Below are 13,461 nucleotides of genomic sequence, written 5' to 3'. Positions count from 1 at the left end.
CGGACCTCCCTGATTTGCCTCAGGGTTGCCACAAATCTTTGTTCGCTGATGACACAGGCATTTCCGCTAAAGGAAGAAGTATTCGTGTTATTTGCAGCAGACTGTAGAAAAGTTTAGATATTTTCTCTTCTTATTTACAAAAATGGAAGATTTCTCCCAACGCTTCCAAAACTCAACTTATAATATTTCCACATAAGCCTAGAGCTTCGTTTTTGAAACCTAGTAGTAGTCACATAGTCACTATGAACGGAGTTCCAATTTCCTGGTCAAACCAAGTGAAATATCTTGGATTAATACTTGACCAAAAATTAACTTTTAAAGATCACATTGAGGGCATTCAAGCCAAATGTAACAAATATATTAAATGTTTGTATCCTCTTATAAACAGGAAATCCAAACTTTGCCTGACGAATAAACTTCTAATATTTAAACAAGTTTTTAGACCGGCCATGCTTTACGCTGTGCCAATATGGTCTAGTTGCTGCACTACCAGGAAAAAAGCACTTCAAAGGATTCAGAACAAAATTCTGAAAATGATTTTGAAGTTGCCTCCCTGGTACAGTACAACCGAAGTACATAGAATTTCGAATGTTGAGACTTTAGCACAAATGTCCAACAAAATAATTAATAATTTCAGGCAAAAATCGTTGCAATCCTCAATTGCAACGATTAATTCCCTTTATACTTAGATAAGATTTAGTTTTAGTTTTTAGTTTTAAGATATCAATTGTTATACTGACATGCAGGTTAAAAAACCTGTTTAAAATACTGAATTGCCAAGACATGAACAATGTAAAAACACTTAGATATATATCATAACAATTAAGGCTGGTAAGTTACTGTTGTAACTGGAGCACCTAGGTTAAAATGAAATGTAATTTATTTTGAATTTGGAACAAATAAAGAGTTAAAAAAAAGACATGAGTTCAAGAGTGCTAAGAAGACACATAATCAAAAACCACGTTAGGATTATTTTAATATAATTGACTACCCCCTTGATCTTCTTTCTCATTTTACAGCTGGTATAATCAGTTTGACAGATCGATGTCCTACTATACCACTTGAAATCACTGAAATGGGGTCGATTTTTGATGATCGAGTTCCATATATGTGATGTGCTAAAGTGGTAATTTTTATACGATAGATGAGGAGATGAAAGTATAGAGTTGATAGTTCATTAGAGTACGGCAGTCTGAATTCTATATAGAGAGTAGAAAGCGAGCAAGGGCAACTATTAGGAAGATACAAATCGGGTTGATAATCTCTCTTTACCAAACTCCCCCGTTGGAGAGGGATGGTGAGGTACTATGCAAATCTTTAACTTCACGCAGTAGCAATACAAACAAATAGTTAAAACTATTGGTGGCCATTGATATGGTCATTAAGAGTTTTGTCCGGGTTTTGTTAGTAGTTGTTCTACTGTGAGCTGATGATTCAGGTTACAATAAGTATTACTTGAACCACGTTACTTACGACCCTAAAACAAAATGGATTGGTATAAGAATATCTCAAAAATTGAATAGGTTATTCATTCTCTGCAAATAGCTTAGGAAATTTTCTGCGGATACCTTTGAAATTCTGTATGGTTGTGTAAAAATTATTTGGATCAAGGTATGATGGAATATTTCTGACAAATTCTTTGCGGAAAACCAACGCTTGAAGCTGATCGAATGTTTTATTTGCCTTTATTCAAATATTTGCTTTTACTCCGATGTCTATCGAATGTTTTAGACTAAACAAGCTACAAATTAGTTGAAACGCTGGAACGTGACTTATTAATATTCGATTTTCTTGTCTGACTAACTGCTGAATGCTATTAAATGTGTGTTTATTTTAATTTGTATGCTTCTGTTTTGGATGACATTGCTATGGGGGAGTAGTAGAAAGGTTTTGCTTCGTTTGTTTTCTGTTTATATTTTTATCTGTATATTTTGGTCATATGATTGTGAGTTTAAGATTAATCATCGGATAGATTACGAGTGCTATATGTTTGATAATTTGTTCGGCTTACATCGTAAGTTGTGGGGAGAATTTTCCTCAAAGCCCCTGAATACGGAACGTGGAATCTAAGAATTTTCAAACTATCACTTATTTTCTTCGGTAGAAGTTTATCGACAATTTACCTAGATCGTTCTGACTCGAATGTTGCTGGGACGATTACACATAAAAAAAGCGATCGGAGTCACTATGCTCCCCACTATCGGACTGAATCACTGGAAGAAACTTTCATCTGTCCGGCTATATCGGACTAACACGCAAGTTTGGGAAATGTCCTCTTTGACTTTGACTTAAATTGAATCTAATTCGGGAAAAAGTGTGCCAGGTTGCATATGTGTAAGTGAGATTGCACATCAAGAACTTGATACTGGAAACTACTGATTGCTCGCCATCTGTTAAGTTGGGCCTACGAACTCATTACTGACCGACGACAGATGGTAGAAGTCGTGTCTTCTGCTTGGCTTGCAACTTCAAGTTCCTTTATCGAAAAAAATCAAATTACTGTAAACATCTCGGTATTTGTGTTTGTATGTTTTATTCTGTTAACTTCCGTGGCTTCTATCTGGTACTTTCAAACTTAGATTATCTGTTTCTTCTTTCACACGTCAATGTAACTCAATCAAAACTAAAATCGGTTCCATACTTTCGCTGATTTTCCTCCATTTTACTCTTGTCCACATTTTCCACCAGGAGCAGTATTCGTCAACTCCGCCAAAACTTCCGATACCACTGTCGATGATGATTTTGCAGCTGGTGGTGATGGCGCTGGGGACGCTCATGATGGAAATCCGCGAATGCCGGTTGATAAACGGAAGGGAAGATTACAGCTACGGCTCCCTTATCTGTCATGGCGAGAACAGAAATTCGGAACTCGATGATTGACTCGTTCGGACACTGAATTATTCTACTAAGCTTCTAACAAAAACGAAACCAAATTTCTCACAAATCAACATCCACTCCCCTGATAGAGATGATGAAGGCAGTCCAGTCCAGTCAATCCCATCGTTTCCCGCAACATACACTTTTGGTACAAAACAAATGGAGGACCAACGTAAACATAAAACCCGAATGGAGCAGCATGAATTTTCTGTACAAGACGACCGAATTTCCATCCAAATTTTCTCACAATTTGCCGTCCAAGAACCAAATAATAAACATAAACAGAACCTCCACCGGAATGAATTAACCAGGCCTGACAGTGGTGAGGAGAAAGAAATGGCTGCACCTTTGCTATGTTGGTATTCCGGTTCGAGAAATAAAACAAAGCTTTGGTTTTGTACAGGATCATGCTGAGATTTTCATATTTCTTCCAGAAAGAGTATTTTCGTTTATTTTGATTTTTTTTTTTCGTTTTTCCAAACATAACATTCCAACTAACTAAGAAAAACAAAGAACCAAAACAAACCGGACGTGTAACGAAAACTGAAAGCACAACACCGAATGTGGATAGCAGGATTTTTGTTTTTTTTTGTTTCCGCTTCTTCCTGATTGATTTCTTGAGATAAAAGTAATTTGGTAGAGTAAGTTTCAGTAAGTAAGTGAGTCGAAGGTTGGACCAGCAGGTTACCAAATCGGTTTCGGTAACCCTTCCATCCATCCCTCCCTCCCACCGGCGGAAGTAAAGGTGAAGAAGGTTGTTTGTTGTTTGTTCTAGATATACGTTATTAATGTGTATGGGATGTGGTTCGGTTGTTTGGAGAGATGGTATTTACATGATGACACATTTGCCCTTCTCCGCCCAGGGGTTGTTCTTCTTGTCGGGCGCATGGATTAGCGGGTCGTTTTTCTCGTTCTCCTCGACGTACTCTCGCATCCTGAGGGGGAGAAAGAAGAGAGCAGAAATTAATGTTAGAGGTAAGCTACTTAAGTTTAGACCAACGCGAACCAAAACGAGTATAACAACACCTACAATAAACAAACCACATTTTCAGCGCTGGGTTACCGGCAAAGTAAATGTTTACCTCCCCATGATTGATATTTTCTCCTGTTCATCTCAGGAGCCCAATGGTAATTGGACTGGAAAGCACGTCTCGCCGTCCCGCGAAACCAATCTCAAATAGCTCACTGTAGACTGACTGACGTCGGTTTCACTGGAATTCCTCAACATCAGGTGGGTAGGTCGAACTTTTTCCCACCAACAAGAACTGGAAAGATCCACCTTGTGCCAACAACACATAGGGTAAATTTGAATAACATTGAACTGAAAAAGAGCACACATTGCTCCACGTATAGACCAGCCCGTTGTTGGTCGTGATTTGCTGCCCCGAGGTGGCTCCAATATTGAAATATTTGCTTTCATGTTTCTGCTGGACCCCACTAAGAGAAGGGAAAACAAGTCAGCCTATCCAATGGGTTTCGGTTGTTTGCTTAGACTGGTTCACAGGTTAAATCCCGGCAGGCAACAGAAGCGAAAAAGCGGAACAATTCAACGCGTCGAGGGCGGTAATGTTAACTTCTGAAAAGTTGAAAATTTATTAAACCCTCTAGACAATTTCAATGGAATGCAGCGAAATGGGCCGAACTCCACGCAAAATGAAAAGTGGAGGAAAACTTTACTGATGAAACGAACGGGAAAGTGTGTTGTTCTTTTTTCTTTGTTTTCAATGGTTGTTTGTATCAGTTTCCGGGAATTTGTCGCTCTAAACTGCTGTATGAATACGAAACTCCAACCGAGAAAAAGGGGAAGGGAGTCGAACAAGGGTCGCACCCATATTACTGCTCGAATGGTGGGAGGCTGACTACTCAAAAACTTTATCTTTTTCGAAAGCTTAATCACTTTTTCCTGTTTTTTAGAGCACTAGACCATCGTACCACTCTGGATTGTTCCTCCTCCTTTACCTACTCGTGTCAAGAGACTTATAATTTTCACGCATAATAGAAATACACTGATCGCCTAGGAAATTTGATTGTACCCTTTCGTTCTGTCTTGTTTGAATTTTAACCCGCAAAAGCCCGGGACAAACTTTTTATTTTCAAAAATTTGCACCTCAGAGATGCCATGGCCGATTAAATCTATTTTTTGACGTAGAACTACGTCTTTAATTTCTATACTGGGGGTCATATTAAAAAAATCAAAATTCATACATGTAACGAAAAATCCCAAACACGGACGAAACGATAGAGCGCAAATCGAACACACGACACATTGTGTATGCTCACATGAGAGAGCTCACCGCTCGGTTGACCGCTCACCATTTCACCAATGAATGGAAGGGAGGAGAAAAACGCTTGCCAAATTGTTTTCTTCGTCATTTACTTTCGAGCCACGGACGGAGGCTCATTCTCTGCTTGAACGTCAAGCAGTACAGTTCGGTCTTTGCTCGCTCTGTCGAGTTGTTCTAAAGTTTCTAGTTTGTTCCAAACATTCGCAGTTTAATCGCGTCGTCAGTAGTGTCGGTCGCTTCGTGTGATGGGAAGACAGCGCTCCCGGAGCAGGCTCCGAGAGAAAACGGAGAAGAAGAACAGCGGTGAGGGTAGCTTGAGTGTACCTATTTCGAATAGGTACGCTACTCTTCCCACCGATGTAGGGAATCCCACCTCAGCCACGGTGAAGCGGTCTAAGAAGAGGAAGAAAAATCAAGGCCAGTCCGATGGTGCGAGTGGACGGGACGATGCCACCGCGACGAACGTCAGCGTCATTGGTGATTTTGCAGACGCCGTCGACAACGAAACTGCTGCCACCCCGAGTGCAGCAAAAATGAAGCTTCCTCCACTGGTGGTGAAGCAAGTCCCACTCAACACGCTGATTGGCGATCTTTCATCGCTGGGCGTTGCAGCTGAGTTTAAGCTCGGCAGGATCGGCACCAAGGTGATGCTCCGAACAAAAGCGGAGTACGAAGTGGCCGTGAAACATCTGAAGGATACCAAGGCGGAATTCTTCACGCACGACATCCCCGGTGAGAAGCCCTTCAAGGTAGTCATCAGGGGTCTACCAAACTTCGACCCCAAGATGGTCGAAGCTGAAATCAACCGGTACAAGCTTGCCCCAATCGCTGTCTTCCGAATGACAAGGAGAGACGAAAACGTGAAGACGTACCCGGATTGTCTTTTCCTGGTGCACTTCCAGAAAGGGACAGTGACGCTCAATGCGCTACAAGCCATCCGATCAATCTGCTCCATCATCGTACGGTGGGAGCCATACCGTGGCGGCCATCGTGACGTAACGCAGTGTATGAGGTGCCTCAATTTTGGACACGGTACCCGCAACTGCAACATCAAGCCACGCTGCAGCAACTGCGCTCAAGAACACGCCACTTCCAACTGCCCTGCGGATGGAGCCGTGGCGATAAAATGCGCTAACTGTGGTGGTGCTCATCAAGGCTCTGACAGACAGTGCTCCAAACGCGAGGACTTCAAACGCATCCGAAAGCAGGCGTCAAGCAACAATCAACCAGGACGCAAGAAGGACAAAACCCCATCATTCAGGACGGAGGATTTTCCGCCTTTTCGTGCTCCCCAGCAAAGGCAAGCGAATTCGCGGGTGCAACCCGCCCCTCCTCAAGAAGCTTCCGGTGATTCTGCTGGCCAAAGCTCTCCATCCCCCCCTGGATTCTGGAGACAACCAACAGGACAAAACAACAACCCCGATCTGTTCTCAGCGGATGAACTGATGGAAATTTTCGTCAACATGTCCGGTGCTCTTCGTAAGTGCCGCAATAAGCCCGAACAGATCCAAGTGCTCGGTAAGTTCATCATCCAGTATGGCGTCTAAACCGCTAACTATCGTCACCTGGAATGCTTGCTCTGTAAGAGCAAAAAAGATTGAGCTTGCCGACTTCCTCCGCAAGCACAGCATCGACGTGGGCCTTCTAACCGAGACCCATCTAAAGTCCGGTGACAGCTTCTGGTTGCCTGACCACAACATTATCCGGCTTGATCGCACCAGCTCCAGGGGGGGTGGTGTTGCGGTCGTCGTCAAGAAAGGAATAAAATACCACACTCTGTCCCATATCCGCACCTCTATCATCGAGGCCCTTGGTGTGGAGGTGGAGTCGTCGACTGGATACGTCCAGTTCATCGCCGTCTACTGCCCTCGACAGTGTGCCGCAGTGGACTAGCGGCTAAATTCAAGAAGGACCTGTCCACCATCACCCGTAACGGTTCCCGCTTCGTCGTTGGAGGAGATCTGAATGCTCGCCATGAGGCCTGGCGGAACTACCAGCAGAACCAGAACGGTCGTCTCCTGTTCGACCACTCACAGCATGGGCTGTACTCCGTTTGGTTTTCGGATGAACCAACATTCATCTCACCGGCGGGCAACCCATCGACGCTAGACCTGTTCATGACAAATATCGGCTTGTCCAAGCCGGTAGCCTTGAACGAACTCAGCTCCGACCACCAACCGGTGGTGGCTGAACTGGGCTGCAACGTGGCTCCTGCTTCAAGTCTGCGCAAGGACTACCATCGCGTTAACTGGGCCCAGTTTGGACGCGTGGTAGACAGGCACATCATCGACAACCCGCCGCTTGACACCGTGGAGGACATCGATCGAGCGTTGGAGGGACTCCATCAAGCCATAACCGTGGCTGACGAGGCATGCGTCCGACGAGTTCCTGTGAGGGGTAAGTTTATTGCCATTGATTCCCACACCCAACTTTTGATTCGCCTGAGAAATGTTCGTAGACGCCAGTTTCAGAGGACTGGAGATCTGGGCAAAAAACGTGAAACGGCTGATCTGAACAGACAGATTGCTTCCAGAATGGACTCACTCCGAAATGAAAGTTTCGGGCGTGTTGTCCAGAATCTGGACGACCGCTCCAGACCATTCTGGAAGGTAGCCAAGGTCCTGAAAAATCATCCCAAACCCGTTCCACCTCTCAAAGTCGAAAATGATGACGATCGGCTTTTAATTACCCCACAGGAGAAAGCAAATGCGATCGGCAAGCATGTCGCTTCATCGCATTTGCTTGGCTCGACTATCCAAAGTCCGCTCGATGATCAGGTTGCGCAATGCGTTCAAAACCTAGATGCCTCCCCTTGTGTCGTGCCTCCGGCGGATATGATTACAGTACAACAAATTTGCTCAGCGCTGAAATGCACCAAGAACATGAAGGCTCCCGGGTTTGACGGTATATTCAACTTGATCTTGAAGAGACTCAGCATGAAAGTGCAGTCTCTTCTAACCGCTATCTTCAACAGATGCTTGGAACTGCACTACTTTCCAAGCATCTGGAAAGTAGCAAAAATCATACCAATCCGCAAGCCCGGTAAGGATCCAACATTGCCTTCAAGCTACAGACCAATCAGCCTCCTTTCAGCGCTGAGCAAATTGTTCGAGAAACTCATTCTCAATCGTTTGCTCAAGTTTGTCGAGGAAAATAACATTCTCCTTCCGGAACAGTTTGGGTTCAGAAAGGGGCACTCCACCAATCACCAGCTAGTGCGGGTGATGAATAACATCCGAAGTAACAAAGCTGTATCCAAGTCCACAGCCCTGGCATTGTTAGACGTTGAAAAGGCGTTTGACAATGTTTGGCATGACGGACTTGTGTACAAGCTTTGTAACTTCAACTTCCCATTACATCTGGTTAAAATCACCCGTAACTACCTTCAGCAAAGGTCGTTTAAGGTATCGTTGAATGGTTGTCTTTCCGACACGTTTTCCATCCCAGCAGGAGTGCCGCAAGGCAGTCTACTGGGCCCGTTGCTTTACAGCATTTATACTTCCGACATTCCTCCCCTTGGAGACGGTTGCGTGTTCTTCCTGTTCGCAGATGATACCGCAATAGCCGTCAAAGGAAGGATGCCTCGCGAAATAACGAACAAACTTCAACGATGCCTTAACGCCTTTGCTGATTATGCCACCACGTGGAAAATTAAAATCAATCCCTCCAAAACACAAGCGATCATGTTCCTACATCGGCAATCGCCCAAACTGAAACCGGCTCCATCTTGTACTGTAATCATGGATGGCACAAGGGTTGAGTGGTCCGCCGAAGTAACCTATCTCGGGATGTTGATCGATGAAAAGCTCCTCTTCCGTTCGCATGTAGAGAAAACTGTAGTCAAGTGTTCTACCTTGGTTAGGTGTCTGTATCCGCTGATTTGCCGCAGATCCCGCCTCTCAAGGGTAAACAAACTGGCCGTCTACAAACAAATCATAGCACCTGCGATCCTCTACGCAGCTCCGGTGTGGGAATCATGTGCACAGACTCACAGGAACAAAATTCAGGTCGCTCAGAATAGAGTGCTGAGGATGGTTCTCGATCGTCCTTTCGACACTAGAATAACAAATTTACATGAAGAGGCAGGCATTGCCAAAATAGATTCCAAAATTAACGAAATTAAGACTAAATTTGCACAAAAATGTAATTTATCAGAACATGCTTTGATAAGCAATTTGTATATAGTAGGTTAGGTGTATATAGTAGTTGTAGGTTAGTTGTAGTTGTAAATAGTAGTTATAAGTAGACTCCTTTTTCCAATTCAAATCATACCAATCCCACCAAAGTGGTCATTCTCTAAAACAGGCCTGATAGGACTAGGAACTGTAATTAATAATTAAAACCTCACTGTACTAAAGTTGAAAAGACGCATCTGTGTCACTTGAAAAATTCATACATGTAAACCACACAAACACAAGAAATAAAGATCATTTAACTAAAACTATATCGAGGTACGACTGTACTCATCCGGTCGGCATCGACTGGTGTGAATGAGTCAAGTAGCGCTAGTTGTTCTTACACAACAATCTAATTCAATGCAGGTCGAGCACTTCTTGGTCTGGTGTAAATGCTGCCATATACTTGCAACTAGGAACGCTCTGACGAAAAATACTCCATGAGAAGCATTACCAACGGCAACGACATCCTTCGAACGTTACACAGCTGAGTTTGACTACAATGATCACCTAACCGTAACGCTGCTGCCAGGAAAGCCAACTGAGCACGCTGTCTCTGGAGATACTCAAGTACACCAGTTTGTGCGCTTCGATCCAAAATGGCAGTTTCATTTGCGACGGAGATCTTCTTCTTCTTCGCATTTCAAGCTTATTGTATATCGCATATATTAGCTTATTGCGTGCTCTCAACTTAGTGTTCTAGATGCACTTCCACAGTTATTAATTGAGAGCTTTCGATGCCTGTACCATTTTTGCATTGATATGATTGTGCGGCAAGTCCAATCATACTTCTATGCCCAGGGAAGTCGAGAAATATTCCAACCCGAAAAATTCCTAGACCGAACCGGGAATCGAACCCAGCCACCTCCAGCATGCTTTGTAGCTGCGCCTTTATCGACTGAGCTAAGGGAGGCGACGGAGATGGTCACCACAAATTTGGTAGGAACCTGAAGGACGCGAACATCGGAGGCTCTCTGAGTAGTTTCACCATCTTTCGGACGTTCCACTGCAGTCATTTCGTTAGGCTGGTTACAACATTGATCACCAGCGAAATTTCAACCGCTGTGCAATGGTTTAAGCACGGCACCCCGAAAGTACCAGCATGTTAATCTTTTGGATTCCAAATGGCCTTTTTCAGGGCCACTATATTTCTACGCTATAGAATTTCTTTTAAGATTTCCACATAATGGGTAAAACAAGTTCACAAAATTGAAATATGTTTGAATCATGGAGAGAAATAACAGCAAAGAATCATCAATCAGTGCCAATAACAGTGTTCAGAAAATCATTATCAGCTTTGGGTCATACTCAATGACCGTGAGAGAATAAACTTGCGTAAATCATACAGCTCTAAACCTTCCCACAGACGTCAATTGGTAGCACGTTTAGGCATTTCGTGTTAGTTATCGATCCACTGAAGCAAATGCAACAGCATTCATCAACAAATAGCTATCAACAAATAGCGTCAAAATTAAAAGAAGCACCAAAAGGCAACAGTGATTAGTACCTATTCGTTCCGTACCATCCAACTCCAACAACCCTTTCGATGGACACCAGGAAAAAACAACAAACGGTCCTTTTCAGGGCCACCATTTGAAAAACAAAAGGCCCTTTTCAGGGTCAACAACCAACAAACAAACGGCCCTTTTCAGGGCCACGAATTCAAATCCAGAAGGAGTTAAGATAATAGATTATCGATCAAGTAAAAGAACTAAAGGCTCAACATATTTGTTCCGTCCACTAGCGGTCCTAAGTCAAGCTTCCGTTCGTGCCCCTAGGCACAGACCCTTCTTCTTTTTTAAATATCATATCGATTAATTGTTCTTACATCTGTAGGCTGGTACTCCCCCAGGTCTTTGTTATATATTCTCTTGCCGATGATATGTGCTAACCTCTCAGTATCTTCTAACTGTTGCATATAACATATAACAAGTGTGATGTAGAACAGAGACGAGTTGTGTTTGTTCACATCGACCGATACTGAGTGGTTGCGGTACAAGCACATATCGTCGGTAATAGACGATTGTTGTGTATTGAGAACGCTTGCGCAAAAAGACTAAGGGAGGGAAACGGATTCGAAACTCATATGTCATTAGCCAAATACATCCGTAGACCATAGGTCCACCGTTGTATAATTGGCAATGCACCCGTGTACTGAATGGGAATTGTGGGTTCGAATCCCACCGGTGCCCTTGGATTTTTTCGCAAATTTTCTCACACGCACGTCTCTTGCCGATGATATGTGCTAACCTCTCAGTATCTTCTAACTATCGCATATAACATATTCAAGAATGTGTTGGCACGGGGGTGTTTTTATTCAATCTTTACCATCTTTACCTATCATTGCGACAGCACTTGACAGTGCTTTCCCGATTTTGTTAGCCCCTTCTCAAAATTATTATAAAATAAGCCCCCCCCCCAACTTTCAGTGTATGTATATTTATTTTACATGCACTGGGTGTTGTGCCGCTTGAGCGTCAAATATCAAAAAATCAAATCTCACCAACGCCCAAGATCACGCTTGATTTTAGTAGACAAAAATCAACAAGCAAACAACTGCGGTTGATTTTGCAAGCTGTGATATCGCAGACCGGAATTTCAAGCTAACAAAACTCACCAACTGCAAATCTCACCAAACTGTGGTGAGATTGAGTTTATTGATTTTTGCTTTACACCCGAATGCACCCGAAACTTTCATAACGGCTTGCAGCAGTTCCTTCGCGTCTGCCATCGGTGTAGATTAAAAAGAGATAGCAAACTATGCGATGAAGAAAACGATGTGCAATGGAATCATTTTTGTGTCGAGTCAACTCTCAGTTTGATTTTTGCAAGTTGTGAATAGTCTCGCAATATCAAAGGAGCTTGTAAAATCAATATCAAGCATGATATTTTGTTCCAATATCACGTGTGATATTGCGAGCGCATGAGAGCGGAAAAATATCAATTGATTTTTGATTTTGCCAACACTGCTCTGAACCTTGACAGATCTACCAAAGACCTTATAAGACTCCGTAACACCATCCGAAGACAGCACCAACGCTCTGGTCTGCCTGTCCTTAAGACCCACTGTAATCGACTAACAAAAACCATCCAAACCAGGATGGATGACCTCAGAAATCAGGATTTTGCTAACAGGATCGGCTCTCTCCCAGATTGTGCAAAGCCCTGTTGGAAACTAACCAAAATTCTTAAAAATAAGCCAATACCCATTGGTTTACCTGATATCTGACCCAGTGGTTCATCTGATATCTCCTGAAGAGAAAGCTGCCATAATCTCGGACAAAACATCGTCAGCCATCATGAATCTGAGGTTGCTGAAAATGCAACCAATTTTCTCCAGATTTCTAACATTTTTCCACAGGAATCTGAGATTACGGCTGACGAACTGTTGGCCTATATCAAATCATCTAAAAATATGAAGGCCCCAGGTTTCGAGAACATCCTGAATCTGGAACTCAAACACTTGAGTTTCAGATTCTACAACCATCTGTCACTGATTTTTAATCTATGCCTCCAACTTGGCTACTTCTCCTCGTGCTGGAAGTCAGCTAAAGTCATACCCATCCGGAAACCTGGGAAGGATCCGTCCTCTCCTTCAAGTTATCGACCAATCAGCCTTCTCTCAGGGTTATCAAAACTTTTCGAAAGAGCAGTCTATCACCGGCTCCTAACATCTGCCGAAGAAAACAACTTGTTACTCGAGGAACAGTTTGGTTTTCGGAAAGGTCGTTCGACCGTCCACCAGTTGACTCGAGTAACAAACATTATCAGACGGAACAAGTCTGTTTCGAAAACATCTGCCATGGCGTTGTTGGACTTTGAAAAAGTGTTCGACAATGTCTGGCATGATGGCCTGGTGTTCAAATTGCAGCACTACGGTCTTCCAATCTTCATAGTGAAGATAATAAATAACCATCTATCGGATAGGACGTTCCGAGTCTCTCTGAATGGCATCACATCGGATGCTTTCAACATCGGAGCTGGGGTTCCACAAGGAAGCATCCTTGGCCCCATTCTATTCAACCTGTTCACCTCCGATATGCCGGCTCTCCCTGATGGTCTCTGTTCGCAGATGACACATCCATCATCTACAAGGGTAGGGCAATCGGAGCTCTGACTGCCAA

At 43.4% G+C, this 13,461-nt stretch overlaps 1 protein-coding gene across 1 annotated transcript in view; it reads right to left on the bottom strand.

Moving 5' to 3' along the window:
- Positions 1-3,265: 3,265 nt before the first annotated feature.
- Positions 3,266-13,461, bottom strand: part of Ggamma30A (guanine nucleotide-binding protein subunit gamma-e) — a 149,843-nt gene continuing 139,647 nt past the window's right edge. Inside the window, exon 3 of the mRNA XM_065234280.1 lies at positions 3,266-3,812. Within this exon, the coding sequence (XP_065090352.1) occupies positions 3,707-3,812 (106 nt within the window). The 3' untranslated portion in view covers positions 3,266-3,706. The remainder of the gene's footprint in view (positions 3,813-13,461) is intronic.

The sequence above is a fragment of the Ochlerotatus camptorhynchus genome, unplaced genomic scaffold (assembly GCF_037179485.1).
Source record: "Ochlerotatus camptorhynchus isolate MF236.1 unplaced genomic scaffold, CSIRO-AGI_Acam_v1.1 ptg000037l, whole genome shotgun sequence".
Classification (NCBI taxonomy): Eukaryota; Metazoa; Arthropoda; class Insecta; order Diptera; family Culicidae; genus Ochlerotatus; species Ochlerotatus camptorhynchus.
This window is presented reverse-complemented; position numbering and strand designations above follow the sequence as displayed.